General features: G+C 49.9%; 1 protein-coding gene and 1 long non-coding RNA gene across 3 annotated transcripts in view; one reads left to right on the forward strand and one right to left on the reverse strand.

Annotated features, from left to right (window-relative positions):
- TBXAS1 (thromboxane A synthase 1) overlaps nucleotides 1–13,332 on the reverse strand; it is a 147,781-nt gene that overhangs the window by 34,298 nt on the left and 100,151 nt on the right. For both annotated transcript variants that reach the window (XM_045864187.2, XM_064574894.1), the window contains exons 8-9: nucleotides 12,244–12,374; nucleotides 8,137–8,451 (exon numbers count right to left, since the gene is read on the reverse strand). In XM_045864187.2, the coding sequence (XP_045720143.1) occupies nucleotides 8,137–8,451; nucleotides 12,244–12,374 (446 nt within the window). The remainder of the gene's footprint in view (nucleotides 1–8,136; nucleotides 8,452–12,243; nucleotides 12,375–13,332) is intronic.
- Nucleotides 1–13,332, forward strand: part of LOC135362052 (uncharacterized) — a 34,809-nt gene that overhangs the window by 12,928 nt on the left and 8,549 nt on the right. The window lies entirely within an intron of this gene.

Consider the following 13,332-nt stretch of genomic DNA (forward strand, 5'->3'; position numbering starts at 1 on the left):
AAGACTTCTGGGCTCTAATATTAGCTACAGGGATGCCAGGGATGGGTGAGAGGATCTCATTCTGTAGGTCAGATGCTTCCAGAACGAAGGACAGGAAGTGGGCAAGTTGGACACGTTCCAAGGTTCCCCCCACTGCAGCTCCTGCACCTGCAGTGAAATCCAGGCCCCAGGGGAAGAGCATCGAGGAGATTCTCTTTGACTGTAATACTTTCACATGGACTCTTAACTGGGGACTCTTATAGCTACCATATCCACTAACTCACCATTTGGTCTAGGGGAGCTCCCTCCCTAAAAGATCCAGCTTGATGGGAACTGTTGGATATGATAGGTTTCCAGTCTACATGTGCATCCTGAGAGAAGGCTCCGGTTACTCCCTTCATCTGCCTGGAAAATGACTTCACATCAACCCAGACGCTCTCCCTAGCTTCCCAGCCTGGAGAAAACTGTTGAAGGAAGCAAGCTAATTTTAGGATTATAGGCAGTACACTTCTGAAGACATTCTCAGGATTGGGTGATACCCCACATCACTTTCTCTCCCACTCAGTAAAGTGAGCGTGGCATCATTCTTTTTTGGAATGCTTTTGCAACTGTTTGAGTTTCTTAACAAAAGGCAAATTATTGGGGAGTATCCGCGCTTTCTCCTGAGGAATAAGGACTTGCCACCTCCAGTACAACCGGGGGAGACGCAGGATATGGGCTCTGGAACCTGGCTGCTCGCAGCGTGGGCCGCGGACTGTGGCATTGGCATCCCCTGGGACCTTGTCGGAAACGTGGAGTCTCAGGCCCCGCCACGAAATTTTAGTGGTCTCTTACCACAAATCTCGCCATGCTGGTGTCCCTGCTCTGGTCTTTGGATTTCGGTTCGACTTTAGGGCTGTAGGCTGTCCTGAGTCTCTGCCTCTTTCCTTGTACCTCTCGGCTCTGTGCTCTGTTTATTGCAGGATCTCTAGGGAAGGGCTCAGATGCACCACTAAGCCCCATGTGGCCGGGTGAGGGAGTTGAAGAGGACACCTAAGTTTATTCCTCCTCAATTGTTGGACAGCAGGACCTGGGCAAAGGGGAGAAACCTGCCCGATGGGGAAAAACCCATTTTGAGTTTTTCACTTCAATCTTAAAGTCAACCATGCCCTACTCCTTGTGTGAAGATGACCCTGAATATCACCCTTGGTAGGATCCAAATTGGGAGACATTTTTTTTCCCATAGTGAGGATGAGATTTGTGTTAAGCTACTCACATTTTTTCACCCAACCCTCCTCCTGTGACAAAGGATGTATATTTATGAAACAGCTGGTTGGGGGCAAAATGGCTTTTTTTGTGTGTGTGTGTGGCCACAGAATATGCTTTTTTTTTTTTTTTACCCCTTGAGATCCCCTGGCTGTTCCAAGGAACAAATCCTCAACCTTGCTCACATTAGCAGCATGAGCTAATCAGCTGAAATACCCAGCATGGAATGCTTTTATCCTTCAGAGAAAAAGAAAGAGTAAGTTGTATTTTATTTTATTTTATTTTTAAAGATTTTATTTATTTATTTGAGACAGAGAGAATGAGAGAGAGAGAGAGAGCACATGAGAGGGGGGAGGGTCAGAGGGAGAAGCAGGCTCCCCGCAGAGCAGGGAGCCCAATGTGGGACTCGATCCAGGGACTCCAGGATCATGACCTGAGCTGAAGGCAGTCGCTTAACCAACTAAGCCACCCAGGTGCCCTGAAAGAGTAAGTTGTATTTTAATTAGATATTTATAATGGTTACAAAGCAACTCTTCAAGAGAAGTTTTAAGAATCTGGCCTTCCTTCTAAGGCACAACTGTGTTCAAATTATCCTAAAGAGAGGTTGTATATCAATCCAGCCCAATTTGTGATAAATTTACAACTGGGTTCTGCACAGCAGATTTATAACAACAATTAAACAGAAGGAAAATGGGTCATAAATTCTGGTTGGCACAGTCCAGCACCAAAGAGAAGAAAAGAGAATGGTTTGGCCAGATCAAAAGTCAATAATTTCCACATAAAGTGCTAAAGCTATAGCAAAAACAATTTATATGGAAAGAAGCTGTTTTTTTTTCCTCTCGTCCTTTTCAAAATTAGATATTGGAGAACACAATGAAGCATCTACATTACGAAGGCCTTATTAAACAATTGGTGTGCTTTCTCAATTTTACGAGGGGTGTAAACCCCTCCCTGCTCCTCAATGCCTGAATTTAGTGAGAGTACCTCCCCCTCAGTATGACAAAGGAATCATGGGGGCAGAGAGAGAGAGAGAGTTCTCCAAGAGATCGGATGACTTGAGAGAGCAAGTTTTAAGCTGGATTTTGGTGGTGGGATGAGAGGGAAGCCAGACCAAATTCCAAAGCTAGATGATTTGGAAGAAAACACATGTGTCCCTGGAATAAAGCAACCTAAGAGGCATGAGTTATAAAGTGGGTTATAACCATATTATAAATGGAAACAGAAATCCGAACCCCAAAAGGAGAAAGACATCAAGGCCACTTGGGTCAGAACAGGTGGCGGGAGATGGAGCGTGTGAGCTGTAAAAGGTGGGCCAAGATCATCTTCACCAGTGAGGGAAGACCTTCCAGTATCCTTATGACTGCCAGAAGTTTAGTTCCGCTACAAGCCGAGTGCTGACTGGCAAAGGATGCCGTGAGGCCAGCCGCCAGCCAGGACTTCATTCTCACCGAAAAGGAAGCATTGACTGGCTCCGTGGAAACCACAGGATGCTTGGTATGAAGCAGCCACACCGTTTACAAGAAGTACACAAGAGCAGGCGGGACACATGACTCAGAAGTCGAAAGAGCAAGCGGCTCTAGGTGCTCTTGGACTTACACCCGTGACTCTGGAAAGCTGGGTTTTAAAAATCCAGCGGGAAGGAGTGTGTGATTGCATAACAAGAGATTGGAAATTCGGAGCCTCTAATCTGGGGACTGCGGATTCTGTGTACTTGGGTGGACACACTGTTTTCTGCACCCAACAGCCATTCTCCCCGCGTCCCAAGAGAAGGGGTTCGGGGCATCCACCGCTCCCCCATCTGTGGTCTGAGTGGTTGGAGGAGGCCGCACCCAGGCACCAGCTCCAGGGACGGGACAGGGGACCCAGGTCTGCGCCAATCAGAGCGTCCGATTCCCCTCGGTCCCGGTGATTGGTTGAGGGGTGGGCACGGCCCAGTCGCTCTCAATGAGATGCAGGAGACTTCCGCTGAGACTTAGGAGAAGGAGACTCTCGCTGCTTCCTGCGGGACCTGAACCAGCTCTGCAATAGCCCCCTCCCCCGCCCCCATCAGCCTATGGAAAGATTAGAGGGTTTTAAGGAACACTTGTCAGAGCTAGGAGTCATCAGCTTAGAGAAGAGTGTTCCCTGGGCCCGCCAAGGGATGGGGTCTGGGATAGGACACCCATAGAGCCTGAGCCTGGCATTCCATTCTCCAGTTCGTTCACCTGCGGATGCAGCAGAATTGCTCATTTGCGCGCCCCCCCCCCCCCCCACACCTATTTGAGCAGAGGAAAAGTAACCGGAGAGAGATGTCAGGGCAGAGGGAGGGGGCAGCCCCATTGGTGTGGCCAAAGTGTGCGTCTCCCGTGGGCCACGTGGATGCTGAGGAAGGCATGGAAGCTCAGAGCCAGCCATCTTGCCAGGAGATGCCAGCACCCAGCGGCATGAGGCAGGAACTGGCAGCCCCACCCTGTCAGTGAGCTGTGTAGTGGGGAGGTCCCAGGAGTGCTCTGAACAACTCCTCCAGGGCCCCATCCCAGAGGCCACTGTGGGGGAGGTGCTGAGAGAAGCCTCCATTACGTAGGAATGGGGGATCTGTTAGAAGGCCCCAACGCTGGGAGAAGGGGGCCCAGGTGGGGCAGGGCAAGGACAGGAAGGAGGGTGAGAAAACAGACCACTGGCCCTCCCCAGGGCAGCTTCCTCAGGCCACAGGTCAGCCTGAGCTAAGGAGATGGAAGGACATGAAATTGGATCTGAGACTGAAGTTTTAAACTGGACCAGACTAGTCTGGACTTTTCAATGCCTAAAAGTGACCAGAAATCTTTGAGATCTGTTGGAGGTATCATCAAGGAAAGGGAAAAGGAGATTCATCAGAGCACATTTAAAAGAAATAATTGGAGAAAACATGAAATGTTTCCATGTTTGTACCTCACTTAGGTCAAGACTGTTCAAAATACTGGTTCCACATCTGTCTTGAGACCACTAGGGCAGATCCTGTCTGCAAATGGAGTATGCCCAGAGTGAATGGAGCTGAAAGATGGGGAGAGAGAACAACCTGGGTTCCAGTGATAGAGTTTGAGCCCCTGTATCAAGCCATACCTGAAGGTAGATCTCCTCTTTGGAGTTTTCTGTTATGTGGGTCAATAAACTCCCCAGCTGATCTGAGTTAAGTTTTCTATCACTATTAACAGAAAGAATCCCGACTGATACAGTGCACATACACACTTTGTTCTTGGGGAGAGGGACACAGCTTTCATTGGATTCTCACAGGGCATTGCTATAAAAGGATACGGCTCAGAGGAAAGAAACTCTGGAGCTGAAATCCAGCGATCTCATTGACAAATACAAGGGAAACCGTTGGATGAGGTGTGTGGGGCTCTCCAGGGGCATCGTGGAAGAGCTAGGTCAGAGCATCCTTGGGTGTAGGGTCTGGGGCCTGAGTCTGGCATTAACTGGCACTCAAGAAATATTTGTTGCATGAAAAGCAACAGGAAAATTATAACAAGTCATACTCTACATGCAAATTTTCAGGAAAATATCAAATGTGTGAACATCTAATTTGCATTTCCGTGTCCTGACAGATGGCCCATATTAACAGAACTCTGGTTATAGTAAAGAAGGAAAAGGAAGGAAGGAAGGAAAGAAGAAAGGAAGGAAGGAAGGAATGGAGGGAGGGAGGGAGGGAGGAAGGAGAAAAAAAGAACCTACAAATACTCATTGAGTGGGTACCATGTGCAACACCTAACTATTAAAACAACTGTCAAATCAATTTTTTAAAAAAGACAACACCTATGTATTCCCATCTCTCAGAGACAGTCCCAACTATGACCTGGAGAAAGAAAATGACCTGGCTTATGGTGGGGGGGGGGGGGGTATCTTTCATGGCTGGGGCAGGGCTTTGGACCCTGTTTCTTCTTAGGAGAGGGGTCTGGACCCTGAGAGTCTAGGACTGACTTCTCAAGGTGGAACCAGGGACCACCTGTATCAAAATTACCTGGTTATGTTTATTTAAAATGTAGGTTCCAGGGGTGCCTGGGTGGCTCAGTTGCTAAGCGTCTGCCTTCGGCTCAGGTCATGATCCCAGGGTCCTGGGATCGAGCCCCGCATCAGGCTCCCTGCTCCTCGGGAAGCCTGTTTCTCCCTCTCCCAGTCCCCCTGCTTGTGTTCCCTCTCTTGCTGTGTCTCTCTCTGTCAAATAAGTAAAATCTTTAAAAACAAAAAACAAAAAAAAATGCAGGTTCCTAGGCCCTGGCCCAGATTTACAGAATAAGAACCTATGAGGAAAGGGCCCTGGCATCTGCATTTTAAACCATCTTCCCAGAGGCTTTTCTGTACATGAACGTTTGAGAAACTGTACCTACCAGAATCTGTTTATTTTCCTGTGGGGTCTCGGTGCCTGATGACATTCTGCACAGCCCCAGGGAAGGTGGTTCTCCCGGGGTTGGGGGGATTGGAAGGAAGCTGGGGTTTGGTGATAAAGTATCACCCTCCCTGAGGTCATGGTCGGTTAAGGCTATGTCAGAGGTAAGGGGTTGCGTGAGCGAGGGCCTCTGAATGGAAGCCAGTAACAGTCCTTGTGTCCTTGTGGTCGAGGAACATAACCAGATACATTATGATGTAGCTGGTGGGACAGACTCCTAGGGCCCCACAGCTCTCTAAATGACACCACACTTTCTAGACTTGATCATTTGCTGCCTTCTATTGCCCTGGAGGGTGTCATTTGGGAGGGAGGTATTGTTTTCATAGACATTATTATTTTTTTTTTTCAATTGGTGATTAGATTTCCTGAAGGTGAGGATCATGACTTCTACTTCCTAGAACTCTTGCCCCCTCTTCAACCCACCGCCCTGTCTCCCACACTGCTGACCACTCTCTAGGTGCTTGAAAGTCTTTAGTTTGACCTGTGTCCTGGTTTATTTGAGACCAGGGGGTGAATTCCCTTTATTGCCTTTACTGCTTTCCTGGGATAGCAGCCAGAGCTCCCTCTGGCATGTGCTCTCCCGAGTTCTCAGTCCTATGACATGGTTATGATTGACTCCAGGGGTGGGATTGACCGGCTTAAGCCCTTCTACGCCCCCATTCCCATGGCCATGATAGTTGGTTCCAGAACGGGCAGTGACCTAAGCATCCTGACCAGAGTGAACCTGAAGACTCTTGCTGAGAATCTGGGGCCACCAATTCTTTTCTCTCTTGGTAATGAGCAAGGAGGCCTGCTGGAGTCCTAGACATTCTTGGCAGGCTGCCTGGACTTTGAGAGGAAAGCACATGAGAATGGGGCCGTGACTAAGGATGCACAACCAAGAAGACACGGGGACCTGAAGCCACATCTATTCCTAGGCTGTTCAGTGAGCTGTACTGATAAGTACTCCCCCCACACCCCCGCCGCCATTTTTTTTTTTTTTTTTGCTTAAATCAGTTTGGGTTGGGTTTTGTTATGTGCCATTAAATGTATCCTCATAGATATGCCCTTTAGCTCCCCTTACTTCTCTTGCAGTAATGTACCCCTGTCATCTTGGGTCCCTCCTCAAACAAACAAACCGACAGACAGACAAACAGACAAACACCACAATTACCCATGAAACAGGATAAGATGGGTGGTGGGAATAGGTAGTAGGGTTATTTGGATGCATGGCTTATGGAGACTCCATGCCCAAAGAATATTGATTAATGGATCAATGTCAACCTGGAGGGAAGCCCTGTTCTGTTCAACATTTTAATCCATGACTTGGATGGAACTGGAGGCATGCTTAGCAAGTCTCAGATGACACAGAGCTGGAAGAATTGCTAATATGACAGATGGCAAAATCAAGATTCAAAATTATTTTGACTGACTTGAGCAATAATAAGGATAAATACAAACTCTTGCATCTAGGCTCAAAAAAATCAATTGTATATGCAGTGGATGGTGGAGACCTGGCTTGGCAGATGTCACAACAGTGTGGAACTTGAAGTGGACTATAAGCTCGTGATGAGCCCGAAGTTGAGGCAATTAGGAACACAGTTAATGAAGTTTTCAAATATTTGAAATAACAAAATATTTGAAAAATGCCTTGGTGAAGAAAGGCTGACCTTACATCTACTTCCCCAGTGGGATAAAGAAGTAGAATTTTCTGGAAAGCAGTTTTCAGCTCAATATCTATAAAAAGTTTCTAAGGATTCTAACAACAGGCCACCTCCCCCAAATTGTGAGTGTAATAATTGTATCAGAATGGAATAGAAAAAAGTCTCTTAGGGTGGTCTTCCCTTTAAAAGCACAGATTTTAAAAATGATTTTAACAACTAGTAAGTCAAAGCAATACACACAAAAGCATCTGGAAAAATATGAGGTCTTAAAGTTGCCTCGCTCAGCACCCCTGAAAGTTTGCTTCAAATTCTCCAAAGAGGAGGCTCATCTAGAAGGAATATCCAGAATCTAGACTCAGCGCTGACCAGCCCCATCTCACCTCACTCCATTTACAGCCCTCGTCCTCATTCCTGCTTTGGCTTGGCCCATCCTTCTGTCTGCTCCTGCAAGTTAGGACTCGGTTCCCTTTCCTGCCTCACACCTGCCCCGCAGAGAGAGTGCTGACTCCACAGCCAGAGCCCTGGGAAGCCACACCTCCTTCCAGTCCCTGCCCCGTGACCCTCACTCCCTCACTTGCAGCTAAGACTTTGAGCCTCCCGAGCCAGGCCTGGTTTCACGGAAGGCCCCAGACGGTGAAGTATATGTACAAGACACCTTCTTTTCTTTCTTTTTTCTTTTTTTCTGTTGTTCTGAACACGTCCTTTTACTTCCTCACCCAGAGAGGTGGAGAATGTGTGCAAAACAGCCCAATTTCATCTTATAAACTTAGAATGTGGTTTTCACGAGGAAGTTATCAATATCATTAAGTTTCACTTCTACCAACACAAAATCATATGTCCTGCGGATTTCGCATGGATGACTGTACTCACGTATTTCTCATTAAAGCAGTCCACCTCTGTCAGAAGCTTCTCTTGGCAGTCAGGGTTGGTGGCCAGGAGGTAGGTGGCAAAAGAGAGCGTGTTGGTGACGATCTCGTAGCCAGCGATGAGGAAGATGAAGGCCTGGCCTACAACCTCGTCCACAGTCAGTGGCTTGGACAGGCGGCCGGGCTGGTGTGGCTGGGAGGGACCCGCGGCACAGTCGGTGGAGGAGAAGATTTGTCTGACCATATCAAAGCTGTCCACCCCCACAGAGGTGGCAGAATGTCGGGCATCCAGGATCAGTTGGAGGAAATCTCTCCGCCTCTACGGACAGAAGGAAAAATACCCATTCCAGCCTTTGAGTCACACGAGTGAGATTTCTTGGAGCTCAGAAGAAGAAGACCTGCACGCATAGCCTTTAATGGGCTTGAGCCTGATGGGAACCAGCACCCTCACCGCGGGCTTCTCTGAGATGGCGAGAACCTGGCAGCCCCGAATTCCCTTACACGGCACTGGTTCTCAGACTTAGGTGCAGCAAACCGCAGAGGGTGACGCTACCATTAAAAAGGATGAGGCCCTTCTATCTGGGCTGATTGGGAAACATGTTAAGCCATTTTGGGAAAGAAAAAATAGAGCACGTTGCAGAACAATACGCAGAGTGGAATCCCATTTCTGTAAAAGCGGTACATGTGCAATATATATAATTACACGTATTTGTTCATGCATAGAAAATGTGTAGCAACATCTATACCCAGAGGCTCACAGTGAGATGGAGGAGGTGGGAAAACCGGGCGCGCGGGGGGGGCTTTGATTTTTTTTTTTTTACTTTATACATGTTTGAACTGTTGGTTGGCTGCTTGGTTTTCCAACAATAAAACAATTAAAACATCATACAGATTTAAACCAAAGCGTGTGCTCCCTTGTTCCCTTATGCACCGTTCAGGGCTCGGACGGGTGGCCACACACTTCCCTCACACTAAGTAGGAAGCTGACAGAGCTGCTCCTTGGGGAAGCTCGTCTTCAAAGACCACCCCCACCCTCGGGTCCCTTTTTCCCCACTGATCCCCTACCCCATTTAAGTGCTTAGAGCTTTCTTACCGTCTTCCCCTACCTTCCTTATCAGCAATTTGCATATTCTTTATGTTTTTCACTACCACTAATTGTAACAATAGAAGCTTTACGTCTTGCTTTCCGCATTGACAAAGTGTACCACCCCCCCGCATATCCCTTCTTCGAAAAGTGTGTTAATGTGATGAGTGACAACCAGTATGTTACTCTTTTCTGAAGTTTATGGGCCCAGACCAGGAAAGGGAGGGTGTCAGAACCACCAGCAGAAACAGATTGTGATTTCAAAGTCCTTTACTTGGTGCGGCGTGTGCTCAATTCATTGGCTTCTGAATTTCTATCGCATTAATAATCGATGGCCCACACGTCAGCACTGAATCCCATCTCGTAAGATTGTTGTTACGTGTTGTTGCTTTTTCTCCTCCGTGAGCGTATAAACACGTTCAGGGCAGGACCGTGTGGCCCACCCCTGGCCTGATGTGGTGCTGAGCACCTGTTAGGCCTGTGATAAACAACCCTGCGAAGAACAATGTGACGCAGTAACGCGTTTTGAGAAAGGCTGTGTTGGATTTGCTTCCGAGCGCACGCTATTTGGGGCGGGAGCCTTGGGGCTGAGGCCTTTGTAGCTTGACTGCTTCCCAGCTTCTGTGACCTTGCAGGACATCGCCTGAGATTCCAGCAGGTTCTCGCAGCTAAGCCTGTGGGCCCCAAGAACATTGCATCTCGGGAGCGAAGGCCTCGGTATCCTGCCGGCCGGCTCAGCTGAGCCACAGTTGGTTGTCTCTTGCCACCCCGGCCCTGCTCACTCCGATTTCCAGGCGGCATCCTCAAGGGCTGGCTTTCCCCCTATTCGCTCCTGATGCTTGGCCAACATTGGGGCGGCTCTTGGGGCTCCACTGCCAGCCCTGGTCCCAGGGGCCAGAGTCGGGACAGGGCAGGGCACTGTGTGTGAGCAGAGTACCTTCTGTTACTTTGGCTCCTGGGTGAGCATTGCCAGGCCTGTCAGCTGGGGGAGTGTTAATCTCCTTGGGGCACCACGGAGTTGTCCCTCCGGCTCCCCGGTGTTTTGCTGGAGGGGGACAGGGACGATGGCGGGTGGGAGAGCTCCGGCGGCTTTTTCCAGTGGTAGAGCTGGGGCTGGCACCCTTTCCCCTCATCCCTGCTCAGACAGGCTGCTAGAGGGCCATCGGGCATGGCAGAAATCTGTTTTCACCTCCAGCTACCAAGGCCGGCTGAAAGGGCTGCTCTCTGGGGCCTGGGCGCCAGAGAAGAGCATTAGTGTAGATGCGTTTCTTGTATTTGCACTGCATCAGCGACGGTATTTGAACAGTGCCCATTTAGGACCGAAACAGAGCGGCTTTATGGTTATAATGGTTATACCCAAGAAAAGTACGCACCCTGATAGATGTAGGTGTCTAATCCACCCATCGGCTAGAGCTTAGAAAAATATTTACCTTTTAACATCTGTGCTGCATTTTCCACTGCGCAAACACACATCTGCTTGATGGAATGTCTACAGAGTTTAGATGGGTTTAAAGCAAGTTTTCTTAGTAACCATATAGCTCTGTCTTGACGCGGGCAGTCCTGGATTTGTGGTTGGGAGGTTTTTCTCAGATCAGCTCATTGTTTGAAACAAACAGCTCTCGAGTTTATAAAAGGAAGAGCTCGAGGCAATCCTAGTAATTGGATCTTTAATAAACCCCTCACCTCTTAGTAAGCCATTCGGCGCAACCGTTTTAGAATTTTCAGCCTGATTCCACAGCCTGTGGGTTTCAGGCTGGGGGAGGGGCGGGGGTGTGTGTGAGAAAAGTGTCATCGGGAAGCCCTTCAGAGCAATGCTGAGGTTTTGAAAATGCAGCTTTCCTCACCGCTCCTTCCCCAGGCTTCATCCTCATTCTGGAGACGCAGGAACCCGGATGAGAACATTCTGTCCTTTTAGGTGGCGGAGCGGGGCCAGGGATACCAGTGAGGGGATTCTTCCCACACCTCCAAGGGCATCGAGTGGAGTTCACGATGGTGTGTGCCCCAAGGGGCCGGGAGCTTCTATACACCTTGCCCTGCCTTCTGAACAGGGACACCTTTGCTTTCCAGTCTCCAGAGGGGGAAGCCAGGCTGGCCGAGGCTGCTGCTGGTGCATCCAGCCACTAATTGACCCCCCGATCTCATTCTGGGCCCAATGGCGCAACTACGGGATCTCACGGCGTCCCTTGTTAATCCCTCTGAGCCAGTCTTTCAAGCTACTCTCTCAAAGCTCGCACAAGTCGGTTCCTGAGAAGACGTTTTAGCCCTGTCTTTTCCTTTTAAAGCAACTTTCTTGAATGCAGTGAGGCCCTTAAAGAATAGCATTGCACATGCATGAGTGTATCCAACAGTGAAATTATTTTCCAAACCCTGGAAAGTCCTATTTCTGTTCTCAGCCGAGTTCAAACAACAAATATTTCCTGGATTCCCACTATGCACCAAACATGGTGCAAATCTTTAAGGAGGAAAGAAATCTCTGGGTCTCGGATGACACACGAGCGAGCCCTCCGCCCCAAACTTTGTAGCCACATCCTCCATGCCGAAAGCCAGTCGGGGGGGGGGGGGGGCGGTTAATTGCCCGCTGCCCAGGCTCCTCCCTACTGCGGACGCTCTTCAAGCTGTAAAACTGCACCTTGCCGACTTTCAGTAGAAAGAATATGCTGATGAAAAGTCCATGTTGGCACATTTACCTAGAAAATTCTTTGGGGCTGATGTTGCCGGTGCTTGAAATAGAGAGGCCATGAATTTGGGGGGGCACCCATGTCAAAATGTGGACAATTTGCTCTGGGCTTCTCTCTACCGTCCCCCCCCGCCCCCCCCACCCCAACCGTCCTCACCTTTCTCTTCCATGTTCGCCCCTCCTCACCCCTTCTCCTTTCCTTCAAGTGCCCTGGAAAGCTCTAAGCGGTGGCTGCTGAAGGCCAGCGTGCTGTGGTGTGCGGGGCTGGGAGGCAAGAGACAGGGAAGGGAGCGCGGTGCCACATTAGGCCCCGTTCCGTTTCCACGCCGTGTCCTATTAAGATCCCTTACCTCTTCTGCCGCTTGCTGGTCCCGCAAGGCAATCATATTCCTAATGAGTTTGTTAAAAAAGCCATTCAGTTCATCTCGGTTCTTACTGGGCAAAATCCGGGCCAGTGGGACCATTATGGATGGAAATGATACTTGAAAGAGAAAAACAAAAGCTACGCTGAAAACAGGGCGGCAGTAACCCGGAGCTATCCAATGCCTGTTGCCCGGGAGGCAGACCCCGGCCTTGACTTGACTTAGAGTCACCTGAAGGCAATGGGGGCTCCCCTCGGTCCGAGCTTTCCCACAGGGCCCGTGCCTGATTCCACCTCCCCACGCCTCACTGTCCCTTGCACGTTGTAAGCACTCCATACGTGTCTGCGCAATTGAATCCGCACTTCCCTCTCGCCCCCAGGAAGTCAATCTCATACTTAGAAGTTAGTTTTCCAGGTCCCAGATAGGAGGGCCCAAGGTCTTCGTATTCCATCAAGAAAGGACAGATGATGGGCCACGTTTCCCATCTGAGCAAGTGGTGGAAGCTCATCTACTTTCTTAACTTTCTGGCCGTTTGCATTTGTTTCGCACGGGGTCACTGTCCCCGGAGCTACCACCGGAACGGTCCCTAAGAGCTGCCCAGGCCACTGCTGGCACGAATGCTGGCCCCTCGATACCTCCCTTGCTGTGCCAGGCGCGGCCCCGTGCCTTTGCTGCCACGGGCTTGGCAGGGCTCCCCGGGCCAGGGACACTTATCCTCTCGTGGAGCAGGGTCTAGGTCGAGGGGCTGAGCTGCTGCAGGGGGCCTCAGGTCAGCTCAGCTTCCCAGCATGGACAATGGGCCCACCGTGCACAGCACTGCATGGGAACCTGGATCGGGAGGGTAGTTCTGGACCCTCGGAGCTCCCAGAACACTCTGCCCATTTCCAAGAGCCAGAGTCCAAACCGCTGTGGTGCAGCAGGGAGGTGGGCTCAGAGTGGCCGAGAGAGGAGGGGTAGCTGGGGCGGGACAGCGGAGCCGCCCACCGCAGGGCGTGTCTGTGTCCGTGTCCGTGGTCCATGGCAGGTGGAGCTGACTTGGGGGAGCGGCTCCCAGGGGGTGGCTGGGGTGAAGGACAA

The sequence above is a fragment of the Mirounga angustirostris genome, unplaced genomic scaffold (assembly GCF_029215605.1).
Source record: "Mirounga angustirostris isolate CCGP_5_RB_7025 unplaced genomic scaffold, mMirAng1.0.hap1 SCAF_12, whole genome shotgun sequence".
Classification (NCBI taxonomy): domain Eukaryota; kingdom Metazoa; phylum Chordata; class Mammalia; order Carnivora; family Phocidae; genus Mirounga; species Mirounga angustirostris.